This window comes from Coloeus monedula (assembly GCF_965178545.1).
Source record: "Coloeus monedula genome assembly, chromosome: 13".
Taxonomy (NCBI): Eukaryota; Metazoa; Chordata; class Aves; order Passeriformes; family Corvidae; genus Coloeus; species Coloeus monedula.
In genome coordinates, this window is record NC_138793.1 from 8,456,879 (window position 1) to 8,472,294 (window position 15,416).

Genomic DNA, 15,416 nt, shown 5'->3' on the forward strand with positions numbered 1-15,416 from the left:
ATGATGGAGATTGAGTATATTTTTCTTCCTTGAACTATGAGGGGAGGAAATAAAGCATTGTCAATGCCTACAGTGGTCACTGGAGTAAAGATTCCCTGTCTTGTTGCAGGTTCCTGTGTGTGCTACATCAAAAGATTTAGTGTCAAGGATTACACCTGAGCAGGCTGCACTCAGTATCCTGCAGGAATTCCAAAATGAGTGAACAGACTATGGTGGAGTGGAGAAATATGGAATTTGCCAATGAATCCTGTGGCCTGTAACAGTAAGCAAACAACAAGCATGCATTTCTTATCAGTAGTCCCAGTAAATAAAAGCCTGGTGTAATCTGCTGTGCACAGCTGAGCTTTGCAGTCCAGGTAAAAATGCTTTCTCAGTGCTGCTGGTTTAGCACCCAGCCCTGGGGGCTGGCTGGGTGCTGAGCAGTGTAACCTTCACTTGGGTGTTCGTGGTGCCTCACTGGTTTGGAAGGTTCTTCTGTGGACTTCACGTCACTTTGAGGCAGTAACTGCAAGCTGTTTTGAGAAGTGATTTTTGCCACATCCTGAAGATTTGCTGTGTCTGGGGTATTATTTCAGGTTTGGAATTAACTAGCTCTGCTTTAATACTCATTAACTGGCCTTAGTATCAGCAAATCCAAAGGATAAACCTGCTTCAGGAGAATTTAATTTAAAAATGTCTGCTTTGTTTTAGCTGTGCCAGGTGAGATATCCACATTTGCCGTGGTGAGTCAGTGCTTTGCATGGTGCAAGTTTCCAGTGGCCTGTTGGAGTTGGAGCAGTTTGACAGGGCTGGCTGTCAAACAAAGCTTTGTAAATGGTAAGATGAAAGATAAGATGAAACAAGAAGAGTGATAGTGATTAGATCTGTGTTCAGACATCTTAGTATCTTAGTAGACAATCAAAACTTAATGTAGAAAAAAAATTCCATGAGGCATGTTGGTTGTCTCTGGAAAGCTCTCACTGCTTCTGCATGTTTCCCTCTTAATGATCCAAAGGAGCTCACCCAGGCCCTTGTGAATGTTTGGCTCCTGTGGCCCTTTGACTGGATCAATGATAAATATGTACACAACTCCTAACAGTTTTCTAGTGTGTGTTGCTGTCAAGTGAGACTGAAAATAGAAGATTTCTGAGGTCTGCAGTCGTTTATCATTGTTTTATTTCAGAATGACTCCACGAAGGACCTTTCCAAAACTTGGTATTACATTTTGGAAAACTTTTAAAAAAGAATTGTGGGTGTTTGACAGCTTTGTGTCCTGAGGTAGGGTATGACTCTAGAAACAATGCTTCCATAAGAAATGTCTGTCTCCTTGGTGGTGTTTTTAATATTTAACCTCCAAGGAGGGAACTTCCTTATTGCAAGTGTTAGTTTTAGTTTTTTTGGCTGTGAAGTATGGATGTGGTGGTGTAACAAATGTTGCACGGTTAAGTTTGGGGAACGTTAAAATTCCCCTGTAATAAATGGTATAGAGAAATAAGATGTTTAAAGCAGGTATTTGATAGGACTTACTCTTGAAGTACTAGTCATTACTTAAAGGGGGTTTTGGATTTCATCTGTCTCCTTACCTTCCCCCTTCTTCCTTAAATAGTACAAAGACTTTGCTTTCACAAAGGTTATTTTATACATTAACAAATATATTTGTGCTGCAATACCACCCTGCAGTGCACTGCTCCAAGTACTGATGCACAATCATGTTTTTCTGTGTCCATCTCTTGGCCTTGGGCTGAGTTTTATGTCCAAAGTGACATTGTTTCGGGAAGAGTTGAGTAAGCAGGAATTCAGAAGCAACCATGTTTGACAAAATAATTTTAAAAAATACTTTGTTCTGTAAAAATTAGAGAGTGGGACAAAAGTCAAGGAAACTGAAGTTGTTGTGTCGTTGCATTGTTTGAATTTCAGATGTCAGTTTGTATTTTTATTCACTTCAGTGGGGTGGGAATATTTCAGGTAGGAGAGAGAGGAGCCTCCTTCTCTGTTTTACTGGTTTTAGATGGACTCAACTGAAATAGGAAGTGATTTCTTATCTTACTCAGGGCAGGTTTTATCTTCTTCCTGCCTTGTCCCATGCCATATTGTCATTGCACCTGCTCTGTGCAAATACACTATTTACCTAGAGGTGGGAAAGACTCAGTTCTATGTTGAACTGTACATTCCCCTTAAATAACTATGTGAGACAGGAAAAAAATGAGAGCAATATATGATGCCCCTTACACTCTTGTTCACAGTGATTTTCAAAATTTTTGTTATTTTTTTACTTTTTGCACATCTGTTATTGTATCTAGTCATAGACGAGTCCAGTTACATCCCAATGCTCTGGCTCTGTCACATCTGTGCTTCTTGACTGCTTTACTGAAATAGATTATCTGAGGCATATTCAGAATATTGCAATACAGGTAACAGAGAATTCATTCTAGGTGTAATTAATTATACTGAGCATAGAAAACTTGTCAGCCTGAGCTATTTTATTTGCTGTCTGTCTGTCTGTATGTAATCTAAATGGGACAATGCCTAAAAAAAAAAAATTGACAGTTCAAACACACCTTTCTTGAATTTTTGTTTTATTGCTGATTTCAGCAGAGACTCAGTATTACTGAGTGTGATGCATTTTTTTTTCTTAAGAAACAGATCTTCTGAAAATGTCAGGAGTTTTACTTTCTGTGAAAATCAGGGATATTGTAATAGAAATTATTGGGTCTTACACACACAAGGACTCTGTCCTTATTTCTGTCTCAGCTGAAAATTCCTCATAGTGCTGAAATTTAATGTTCTGTGTTTCAGGGTTTTTTCTGCAGTTTATATAGCTCAATATTGCAGGTTTTAGTGCTTTCAATAACTGCACAAGCATTCTGCTTTTGATATAATTAAACTGAAATTACACATTGAAATCCATCCTGGCTTCTGAGGACACTGTGTTCAAAGACACGAATTTTAAATAGGTCTGAAAACTGAAAGTGTGAGGGCAATATTGACTTTTGCTGTGGTAAGTTCAATTTTAAATCAGCTAAAGTCAGAAAATCTGTCTGTAATATGTGACAGGGGGTCGGGAAGTCAAGAAATAATCACACACCTTGGTTTTGAAAGATGCAAAGCACAGCTCAATTCTCTTCTGGTGTGATGTATCTTTTTACACCCTGGAGTTTGCTGCTTGTGAAAACCAGTGTTATAAAAGGACTCTTCCTCCCCCACCCTGCTGAGCCAGACCCAGCACTTAATTATAAGGCTTAATAGATTTGTTGGTTGAACCACTACGTGTTTTCACAATAAAAAGTACCTTAGAACAGTAGTAAACTCTCACATATAGTTCTGTTGCATCAGTCTGGTTATATGGACTTTTTTTTCTTTTTTACGAACTTAGTTTGTGAGCTTGTCTTAAATTACCAATCAGTTTTCTGAACCATATTCTGTCACTGTTTTCTGTCCTACCTGGATCAGTAGCACAGAGATTTCTTTGTGACTGTAATCTCTTTCCACAGAGCACATCCTGTAATAATACTGGTAGTTAAAAATGAGCAACAAACACCCTCCCCCCACCCCCAGCTTTAGCAGTGGTACCCTTGATATTCTTTTTCTTAGGCTGTGGACCCGTGAGAAGTGATGAGTCAGTTTAAGAGCTCACTGCTGTGCTTGCTTTCCTACTTGTGGTTTGCTTTTCCTTTCCAAACCCCGGGCCAGCTCCGGAGATCATCTATACCTCCGCTACCTGCTGCACTCCCCCACCCTGACAGGGAAGTGACCTGCCAAAATTGTCTTTCTGTTGCTGTCTTTGGTGAATGGGCTCTGCAGAGAGCCCAGCAGGAGCTGGGTGCAGGCACCTGGCACAGGATGGGGGGTCTGAGTGGGCCAGACCTTCTCCTTTGGCTGCTCAGAGCTGGCTCTTGGACTCAGCAGCTTACCAAACCACAGCCTTTGTTATTTCACGTCTTCCACTTGTGCAAAAGACTGAAGGACTGTTTCCAAATTAAACAACTTGCTCTTTATTCCTACTTTAAAAAGTATTGTAGAACAAACATTATGAGAAGACTCAATCTACCGAAATAAGAATGTGAATTTAAAAAGTTCTGTTTCAATGCTTTCTTTGCAGTACATTTAGCACTATCATTGCTGTGGCTGTCAATGTTCAAGGGCAAAGGCTAAGGGATGTAGTGTCACTGATTGCTCTGACATGTCATGAGATTTTTTTTTTCAAATGACAGTCTACTTTTTGTATTGATTTGGCTTTTTAATGTAAATATAGTTCTGAGTGCTGATGAGTTGAAGTGGGTATGCTCAGTTTTTGTGAGAAAATAGAAGGTGAATATAAGTAAGATTTTTTTTTTCTGTATTGCAGAAGGAGCTCTTCAGTAAGAAAGGTGAGATTTCACATGAAAAACTTCAAAATATGTATAAAAAGAGGTTCACCTTTGTAAAGACACACACTGATAGCAGATAGATCATTAAAAACACACCTCTTCTTCACTCAATATTTTTATATGAGTAGAAAAAGCCAAGATGGCTGCAGGCTAGCATTTGAAAGCAAAGTCTAAAAGGAAGAAGTGTTGTCTTTAACATGAATGGTATTTCCTGTGATCTTTGGATTGCTAAAGTTCATTTCCTAGACTGAAATAGTTGTGGAGTCCACTAGACTGGAGATTATTTTTACTTGAGATTCATAATTCAGCTACTAATCTCCTTCAATTATTCTGCTTCATGTTTATAGATTCCTGATTCCCTTTTAATATCTGCTAATGGGTAATTACAGTCAGAGATCATTCTTGTCATGGAAATTGCTAAAGTAATTTCAGAAACACTGTTGTTATTTGTGTGAAACGAAAGATGGACTGAAAATCAAAACTGTACTGTCTGTCTGGTGCTGTAGTAGTTAAAGAAGAAAAAAGTGGTTCTGCTTGATTTTGTACAGAAGATATTGAGAGGAATAAGGCAATTTATATTGATTTGCTTGGTTCTTGCTATTAGGGTTTGTTCTAATATTTCAGGGTGACACTGCTCTTTGGTAACTAGGCAGCTCTGGGTGATCAAGACTTGAGTCCTTGGCAAATGAACAACTAAGAGAAAAAATACTTTCTAAATTATCCAGGTGGTTACTGTGGCTGTGTTCGCTTGTGAATACATCGGGAGCTTTGAAATTAAAAACAGAACCACAACATACTTGGATTCTGTTTGGAAAGGCTTTCACTGGTCAGGAGCTGCTGTGAATAATTCTCCCAAGAGAGGGGGAATAGACAGTCACTGACTGTCTGTCCATCCTGGTGTGTGAGCGACAGGGTGGGCAGGAGGGTGCAGGTTTTCCAGGCCCCCTCCCCTGCCTGTGACTGAGCTAGCACCTGGAAACTCTTCACACTCTGCAGAGGCAGAGAATAAAGGAAGCCATCCCAAGAGCTGTTTTGTTGTTATCAGTCTGACTTTTGTATCAGATAGCACATCATTCTTTCTGTTGCTCCACCGTGCATTGCTGGGAGGAGACTGCTCTTTGTGCCAGAGCTCCAGAGGGAGCTCCCTGGGATGGGTGATTTTGTGCTCTTCTCTGCTCTCTCCACGTCTTGAATGCCCTTCCCTTTCCCCTTCCCCATCTGCCCTCACACTGCTCCATGCCGACAGCTGCTGGGGAAGAAGGGGACAAAATTACCCCATGCATCAACACCCTTGGGCTGGTGTGTGTTTCTTTAAAACACTTGGGCTCTACAGGCTCTGTACAGGCCATGGCTATTCTGCAGCTTTTGAGTCCAGGCCAGTTCTTAAGAAAACGTGCTGGATTGACACAAAGCATGGTGGACAGCTTTAACTAGCCTGGGAGAACATAAGGGCTTCAGTCCAAGCCTGATAGACTAATGAAATATTTGCTTTCGTATTTTTTGTGACAAAATTCTATTGATGTGTCAGTAGGAGACTGGAGAGTTCAGCAATGCTTGAAAAGTCCCATCTGTGGCGAGGAAAGCATAGAGCAATACCCAGGTTTGTAGAAATGTCTTCTTTGCTTGCAGGTGAAAGGTGGCTGTTCTTTTGTGTCAGGTCTTGCCCAGTACTTACCTACAAAGGCTTCTATTGCTGAATCTGAGCACATCCTTGTTTCCACTGACTTGAAACAGAGTAGATTTGAAAGGAAGTACCTGTTTTGATTCATGTTCTGGAAGGTATTCTGTTGTCATTTTTTTATACTTCTTGCATGTCCAGTGTTCTTCCTTATTCATTGGGCAAATTTCTTTATCTGGCCAAATGTTTTACATGTTAATTGGCTTTCAAATGGCTATAGAGCCCACACGGATTTGACTAAATCGTATTTGTTTGGTGGTTGTTCCTGAAGGTTGTCAGTGCCGTTTCTAACTCATACCTCCAGGGTTGTTTCTTATATATCCTTGCATATCCTAACCTGAGTGACAAATCCTTCTCTTTTTCATCCAAAAACGATGAAGGCTTCTAAGGAAATGAGGCTTTTTCTTGATAAACTGCTGATCAGAGCTCCATGGTTTTAGGGCAACAGTCCAGATCCAGTCCCCATTTGGCTCAGTGTGTTTACCACTGGTGCTTCTGGGAGTGTTGTTTTTTGTGGCTTGTTGCTGTTTCAGGGTTACACCTCTCTTGGTGTGTCATAACAACAAATCTTCAAGAAACACCGACCAAAAAAAGTAAAAGTGATGCTGTGGTACCCAGTGCTCACATGATTCTTAAACATATACACAGGAACATGTTGAGTTGATTGTTTTTCTACTGTGTGATACCATCCATGACAGAATCTTCTTCTCTCTCTCAAATCTACCTTCTACATTTTCAGAAGGTTGTTGGAAAAAATTCAAAGGAGGAAAGACACAAAAAGTGGGGACTTTTAAAAAGGGAGGTGCTAGTGGCAGTGGGTCAGGGGATTCAAATTGAAACTAGTTCGGAGTTGAATTACTCGTCTCAAAGTAGCACTTGTGTGGTGCATTATGGATTCTTGGTAAATCAATAAAGTAATGTTGGGGTGTTTCTTTACCTAGCAGAGTTTTGAGAAGAAAATTCTGTGACTCAGGGGTCATTCATAATTACTAGCAATGCACATCTATGGAGATCAGCCAGGAAGAAACAAATCAATAAGATAGCAATCTCTTTTTTATTAAAATGGGTTAGACTACTGAAAAGACTTGTCTCTTCAATTTTCTATCCTGTAAAACTCTTCAGTAATATTCAGAGATAGTTCCAAGCTGACACTGCACCCATTTTTCATCTTTTGAGCATCAGATAACTGAACCACAGCCACGCAGTATAATTCTGTAGAATAGACCTTGTCCTTGGTACTGTTTTTTCATTGACATAATCAGGAGAAGTTACAGAAAGCAAGCTGTGAAGTAATTTTTCTTGGATTTTAATATTTAGTAGCCCAAGACAGGAAAATTTGTTTTACATAATTGTGAATGTATCGCTGCTTAGAAATTAATAGATTTTTTTTGAAAATGAATTCTGCTAACTGGAAAAACAAAGTTGTCTCTCAAAATACCTCTATATCATCACAATTACCCTCAAAATATTTCTGCAAGTATATCAAAGAAGTTTTTTCATTGTTTTTGTTCTGAAATACACTTTTAGAGGGAACTGGGATAGCAAGCCTGTCATCTCTTTCACCTAGTGGTTCACATCAGGCAGAGTGAGTTCCTGCACCCCCAGCCCCATGGTAAAGGAATTCCTCAGGCTGTTTAATGAGCTGTCTGCCTCTCTGGTGCATCACAGTCCAAACCTTCCCACTGTCTAGAGTGTGTTGTCTTTGTTACTGAAAGACAAATTCAGATTGAAATACTTGCCCCTGTGCACACCTTCTGACAGCTGCTTCTTCAGGAAAAAACTGGCTAACAGCCAAGTGAAGTAATTGTGCAGTTACCTTCGATATGGAAAATGCATTAAAACATGATGCAAATGTTTTGATTTCTTCTTCATATCTCCTTTGAGTGTCAGTGGTTTCTGAGATTCACACTTGTTTTCAAGAGCATTATTATTCACATGCAAATGGTATCAGTACCACAATAATTTTTTTTAAGTGAAAAATGGGAGGACTTTAATTATGATGAAAAGCTCAGTAATAACCAGTACAGGTGAGACATTAGGTATACATGGGAAAGATGTATTAAAAGAGGTCTTCAATTTTATTTACATATTTTATATATATACATATTAATATATTTATACATATGTCAGTTTATTCTGGGTGTTACTGAATAAAGGTGGTGCAACATGGTCTTTTTATGTGATCAATCCAAATTTGTAGTATACTCTGGGCAAGAAGTTCTAGTTACTCATTTTGCAAAAGTAACACTTTTTTTTTTTGTCCAGTCTTGCTGTTGATATATATGTGGTTTTGCCTGCTTGGTCATTAATAATTGGATAGTATGTTAGTGGTTGGCTCTATTTGCTAGAGGCAGAATCGCTCAGTATGGTTTCTGACACTTTTTCCTGCTTGTAGTGTGAATGCAGTCTGAATGTGTGTATGCAGTTAAGCATTTGCTTTTTGAAGGTAACTGGCTGGCATTTGGCTTTTCTGAGGGGGGAAAAAAAAAAAAAAGCAGGTTTTAGTGGGTTCTTTCTCCCTGGAGCAATGGCCTTGGGCACCATGGTGACAGCAGTCAAGTGGCAAAGAAGCTGTGGTCCTGTTACCAAGTTTTAATAAGACTTATGAAATCCTGTTTTCAATCACATCTCTGTGTTTTTGTTTTTATAGCTCTTGGCATTGAATGAACTATATTCATGTTCATGAACCTATTTGAAAAACACTGGTCATTAGTAATTAACAATACAGTTTATTCCTTAATGTTCATTGTTTAGCAGAACACATGTATTGCCTTGGAAACAGTATTACTTAGAGTGGAATGAAATACACAGAACTAGATGTGAAGTATCTTTAAAAAAAAAATTAATGAATTTTGGCTTGGACAGGTGTATTCTTTTCTCATTTTTCTATGCCTTAATTAAAATGTGAAATGACTAAAAGAAGATTTCTTAATTTTTAAGATGCATGTTTTGAAAAAGAATGCCAAGTGTATTGTGATTAAAGATTATATAGACACTTACACAGGGACACACACAACTTCTGAAGAGTTGTGACCATTCAGTTACACAATACGCTCTCAGGAACTGTGTCATTTGCTCAAAGGCAAACACCCCCATGTAGTACATTTGTATATGAAAATGCTTGAGTTGCCCGAGCAAGGTGCAGTCGGGGTGAGCAGAGCGGCCCTTGGCCAGCGCTGCCCCAGCGCTGCCGGGCACCACTGCCCGTGCACGAGGCTCCTGGGCTCCCACCCACCAGCAGCACACAGCTTTTGCTCCCTGCTCAGAGCATGCAGGTAGAAAGTTCAAGGAAAGTTTAAGGAATCAACTATTTTTATTCCCTCCCCCCTTGGGGAACATTGTGTATGATTAACTATTAATTTACTCATCCTGTCTCTCTGCAGGATTCATCCCAGGAAGTGAGATTCAAGCTTATGGAAAGGAGTTAGAGATTTGAAAAGGAATAATTAAAAAACCCTCATGCCAAAAACGCTTATCTGCACCAATGCAAGTTGATCTGGAGCTTCACGCTTAGAGCTGATGATGAATTGCCCGTGGTTTTGGGGAGGCTAATTCTTGCTTTCAATTGTGTTGGAAATCTGAAGTTAGTGCTCATGAGAAGTAAAATCAGAGAACGTGGGTTACTCAGTGTGCCTAAGGATCACAGAGGCAGCAGTGAAACGACAAAACTTCTCTTTGAAGCTGTAGCTTCAGCTGTGTCCTACTGTGTGCACTGGGAACTGAGAGAAATAGCAGCCAGCCTGGGAGAAGATGCCAGCTAAAGGGAAATACTTCTTCAACGACAGCGATGACTGCAGCATGTCAGACCCGCTCTACGAGAAGTACCGCTACACCAGCCAGCAGCATCCCCTCCTGCTGCTGCTGCTCTTCATTGCAATCCTCTTCTGGACTACTCTAATTATAATCTTTTTTGTTACTAATGTGAGTAAACTTCTTTTGTGCATGTTCAATGTTTCCATAGATGATAAGGAGTCACTATGACAGCACACTAAACGTTTTTGGCTATATAGTATTTTGAGCCACATGGTATCAGAATTGCAGTGCTGAAAGAAATCAAGTAACTGTGCGTGTAATGCTGTGCATGTTTTTGAAGGGATGGGAAGAGTGGAGACTGTTTTCAGACACATGTACAGTTGCTAAAAGGATTGCTCTTTCCTTTCAATATGCTAGGAACAAATCATATCTGTATTGAGTGCTAGCTATGATATTAAGTAAGGGCCAAGAAAGGAACAGGAACGCAAGTTAAAATGTCCTGCATTTCTCGCATTTTTTTAGAGTCATCTAAGAACTATAAAATATTGTAGTGACTTGGTTATTCGTTAGGTTATTTACGAGGTGATTTTTTCTTAAAAGATATGTTAATTTCCTTTTTTTCCTTTTTCTTTTTTTGTTAATAAAAACACAACAGGAATCTCCCAGTATAGTGGGTGATCAGTGGAATCAATATTTATTTAGCAAAGAGCAGTGATCCTATAGGCATAGAAAAGATGCAGCTTTAAGATTTCTTTATGTAGTGTAATTTGATTTTCCATAAAGAAATTTGGTGTTCTACAAGCTCAGCTGACAGCTGGTAAAAAGAGGAGTTGATTTAAAGATAATGTTGTAAAAAGGTAGTAAAGTAGCTGTTATAATCTTTCATTGCCTTCTAACAACGCTTTCCAAACACTGTGCTTCATGATAAAGGGTCTTCAAGTCTCTCTTTAGCAACAAATCAAATCTCACCAATTGCACTTCTGTCCTTTTACTTTTTATTTCTTAGGAAAGGAAAAAAGTAGCAACACTATTTTTAGCAATTTATCTCCTGGAAAACTTAGAAAGAGAGCTGTTACACTCCTCTTTAGCAGAGTTTGAACTCTAAATACATTTCTTTGGGTACATCTGCATTATAGATATTGTCTAGTTAGAACTTAGTGGTTTGGGGTTTGTCTTTAAAGCTAGTTTGGAAAATAATAATGGTGGAACTGGGGTAGAATGAGTATCTCTAATAGTATTTATTATATTATCTCTGTATGTGTGAATATCAGGAAGATTCATGCTGCCACAGCTAGTCTACTTAGGAATTCAGGTTAACTTATTTTAAAGGCATCCAAGCTGTTTCTGGGACAGTATAGATGCATTTTTCCTTTTTCTAAAGGGGGCATTTGGACCAGCTGTAACCCTTTGTTTTGCTTTTGCAGGAAGCACATTCCCACCTTGCCTTCATCATTGCAGTGTGTGCCGCCCTGGCCGTGTTTACAGTCATGTACTTCCTGCTGTGTATGGAATCCCTGTTTCGGAGATGGCTGACATTGTTTGGAGTGATGATTTGGATCTGCTTCCTCACTGTGGGATATGTATCCCTTTTTGAAAAAGGAAGTGATTACCAGTTGTGGGAACAGGTATGTTGTGTTCATTCCGGTACTTACATGGAACTGGTAGTCAGTTGTGGATGTGTTTGTATGAATGTGTTTGTGTGCTTTATTTTTTCAGAATATTATGACTGTGTAATAACTTTTCTGAGATTTAGGTTAACTTTTAAAAATTGGTTTTGCTGATTTATTGCAGTAAATTTTAGTTGGTGTTCTGTATTACAGTGAAAACACATTTCAGTGAGAAAATTGGATAACTTCATAAATCTATGTGGGAATTGCATATTTAAGTTGTAATTGAACTGTATTTTTATTTAGGATTTTTACTAAACCTTAATTACTATGAATTCATCTCTGAGAGAATTTTTTATTAATAATACTTGCTTTGATAATTTATATGGGTCAAAGAGATGTTCAAGAATGTATAAAGGACTCCAGAGCTGGGTGTACTCTAGGGAGCAGGTTTTTAAGTCAGTGGGAGAGGTGAAGTGAACAATAAGAGTTAATGACACATCCTGGCATTGCTGGGTGTGGCTAAACTCCATTGCTTGCTATCTCTGATCAGAAGATGGGCGATTTCATGAAGCCAGAAATATCATAATTTGTAGGAAACTCCTCCTAAGATCTCATAATGCAAGCAGAAGAGTTTTAATTAAATAAAAATGACTTTTAATCTTGTTTCACAGACTCTGCCCCTTCCCTTCTTTATTTGAATAAAGAAAGATATAAATTATCAGTTAAACAGCCAAAATCTGATTTGCATTATAGCTGGATCCAGCACTGTATATTTGGAGTTGTTGTTCAGTATTTTTTAACTGAAGGAAGTGCCTATTGCCTTAGGAAAATCCCTCAAATGTATTGTTCTTAACTATAAATGCAAATATGTAACAAAGCAAGATTGGGTTTTGCTGCTTTCAGTGCTGCAACCCAGTGTGGTGTTGTCATGTGGTAATAATTCGTTTATATTGATTTTAAGTCTAAAATATAATGACGCCCTACTCTGAAAAGTGAATCGATTAATTTTAGACTTTCACCTCAAGTTATGAATTTATCACTAATTAAAGCTACTGTTTAAATGCAGGTATGGCGTTTGCTTGCCCATGTTTATAGAACTATCACACAGCATTCAGAACATTGTGTGATGGGGGTTGCAAATACGGCAGAAAAAAATGTTTTTACTCCAGCTAAAATAGTAAGATACACAAGGAAAAATATTTTCGTTGAATGAAAACTTTTATTTGTCTGTTTATTGTTGTCCCAGTCAAACTATCTATTCTGGCAAAACATTTAAGGGCAGACTGGACCTTGAAACATCCTCGAAGGAAGCTCTTCTCTGGAACGGCACAAGTTGAGTTGCCATGATGAGATGGAGCTGAGCCAGGAATGCTCCAATACATTCCTCTGATCAGGGTGGTTAGTTTCCATATATATAAGCTAACAGTTGTAAAAGTTCTATAAATATGGATTTAAGTTTTACAGACCTTCTCACTGATCTGGAGTAGTTTAGTGGCCTGTTGTGCATTTTGTAGAATCTGTGCAGCTAAATACATAGTTAGTGGTAATAAAGGTTATTCTCTTGTGGGAGGACCAGGAAGTATTGGTTGGATTTTTGGTTTTTATCAAACACGAAGCAAACATACACATGTGATTGGGTGATGTTAAAATTAGAAAAATATCTTGCAGAAGGTGAGAAATCTGATTCTATTCAGTATTGCTACCCTCGCAACACACTGTTCCTGATGTGTGAGTACAAAGTGCATCCAAAGTGCATCTCCAGCTGTAAAGGATAAGTTCAGGATAAAGGGCAAGGACAACTGAAAAAAATTGTAGCTGATATGTCATGTTAACCCATCTTGTCTGTGAATCTACAGCTGTTAATCCCTCAAAACTCTTAGAACTACCACTGTCCTTATGATTTGAACTGTATTTTGAAACGTCAATATCTAATTGTTCAGCCTGAAATTGAGCAAGAATCCTGCTACTTTGCTCCTATTTCTGTAGTGACTCTTTTATTTTTTTTTTCCTTTTTCTTTCCAAAGGTGCCTTTCTTTCTGTTCATGATCTTCACAGTTTATACCATGCTCCCCTTTGGGATGAGAGGTGCTGTCATAATCAGTGTTGTTTCTGCTCTCTCCCATATTATTGTTCTAAGCACTGTGGTAAGCGTGACTTCTCAAGAAAATAAGGAATCCATTCTGTTTCAGGTAAGGAAATAACTTGGTTACATAATGAAATACCCTAGTCATGTTACCCTTTGCTTTTGGCAGAACTATTCTGTTTAGAAAAGTTCCAAACTTTCACGTGGATGTTTCAAGTTCATGGATTTGGAGCTTGGGCCCAAAAAGTCTTGAGCTTTTTGTAAAATTGCAAATTTTTAAACCTATTGTGCATTTTGTTTTTCTGACCAAAGTGGAAAAAGTAGGATTGTTTTGTTAATTTTTAAACTAAGTTGTTAAAAATATGCCTAACTTAGTCATTCTTCCCAATCTGTGCTCTTTCAGGTGGGCCTACGTAACTTCATCAGGCACTACCCACAGGGTGGATCAAAAGGGCCCTTGCTGCCCTGGGGTGCCAGCAGGGCCTGGGAGTGCTGCTCGCTGTGTTCAGGGCTCCCAACACTCATTAACAGGGTGTGTTCAAAGCAGCACCCCAGCTCACTCTGTGCAGGCCTGTGCCAGACTCCACACAGTGTGCTGATGCATGAGTTTGTGCGCTGGTTTTGCACAAATCAAACACTGGTGCCTGCAAATAAATGTTAAATGGTATAATATGATTTTCTGTTTCATTATTCTGCTGGATGTTTGCGCAGGAATGCCTGTGACTGTGAATGTTAGCTTATATCTGCCAGGTCCATGCTGGCTGATAGCAACACCCTGATTTGTTATGGGATGGGGTAAGAGGAAATGAAACATGGTCTGGGATTGATTGTTTTCATGGGACTAATACATGTGTTAGTGAAGTATCAGTGACTGCCTTGTAGTGGGTAAATATTTTCCTTCTTGTGCAGCTCCTTGCCAATGCTGTAATTTTCCTTTGTGGCAACTTCGTGGGTGCATTTCACAAACGCCAAATGCAGGTTGCTTCGTGGGATTTGTACAGATACACCTTAAAGTGCATTCAGGTGCGAATGAAACTGAAGGTTGAGAAGAGGCAACAAGTGAGTGAGCTAGTTCATGTTATGAATTCCTTGTTTTTGTTTCCTAAGTCTGTATAAATTCATAACGTTGGTGACTAATCCATGTTGAAAGGCTTGGTCCAATCCTTGTGATACCCACCTAGTGTCAAAAATAAGAGCTGTGCCGTGTATAACAAAAGAAGGAAGTTAAAGGGAGGAAGCTGTTCTCTGGGGCTTGTTGTCATGAAAATCACAGTATTTGTAACAGTAATGTAATTGCCAGTCATTTTAGTTCCTTTTTTCCTAGAATAAACTGTTCCAGGGACTGGCCTAAGGTAACTTGAGAATCTGCTGCTCTTAATGCCCTGAAATTACATGTAAGGTAATTTTAGCAGTTAGTTTTAGGCTTCCCTTGGTCACCTTTTTTTTGCATTGAATTCTAAAGTATTATTTGTTCTTATATTTTATTGTCTTACAAACTATTTTTCCTTTGGTAGAAGGAGAAAATTGGGCGTGAAGGGAGAAGAAAATCATATAATAGATTTCGGTATTTATTTCCATAAACTCCAGTGGTATTCAAAGAATAAGCAAGGAACATGAATTTCTTGCTGAGGAAGGATTGTAGAGAGGTATCAAAGCTGAAACTGGGGAACCTTTCCTGGTTTAAATAGAGTTAAGAAGAGCTCTACAAGGCTGATGTGTACCGTGTTCTCTGCCCACCAGTTATTAGATAAAAGGAAGAGGCTGAAAGGTGACTGACCTGATCAAACTGAGAAGAAGAAAATGCCACACTGCTAGTTCTATCTGTTCTCTGATGCTAATCTTGGGAGATGAGATGACAAATATGCATGAAAGCCCTGGCAGAATTTCCCCATGCAGCTGCCAGGGAAGCCTCTGATCACCTTATGCAGGCAGTGTGCTCTCATTTC

General features: G+C 39.0%; 1 protein-coding gene across 1 annotated transcript in view; it reads left to right on the top strand.

Moving 5' to 3' along the window:
* Window positions 1-9,774: 9,774 nt before the first annotated feature.
* Window positions 9,775-15,416, top strand: part of ADCY7 (adenylate cyclase 7) — a gene marked incomplete at its 5' end in the record, with an annotated part of 30,728 nt that continues 25,086 nt past the window's right edge. Inside the window, 4 exons of the mRNA XM_082289841.1 lie at window positions 9,775-9,945; window positions 11,202-11,402; window positions 13,412-13,576; window positions 14,380-14,529. Coding sequence (XP_082145967.1) covers window positions 9,775-9,945; window positions 11,202-11,402; window positions 13,412-13,576; window positions 14,380-14,529 — 687 coding nt within the window. The remainder of the gene's footprint in view (window positions 9,946-11,201; window positions 11,403-13,411; window positions 13,577-14,379; window positions 14,530-15,416) is intronic.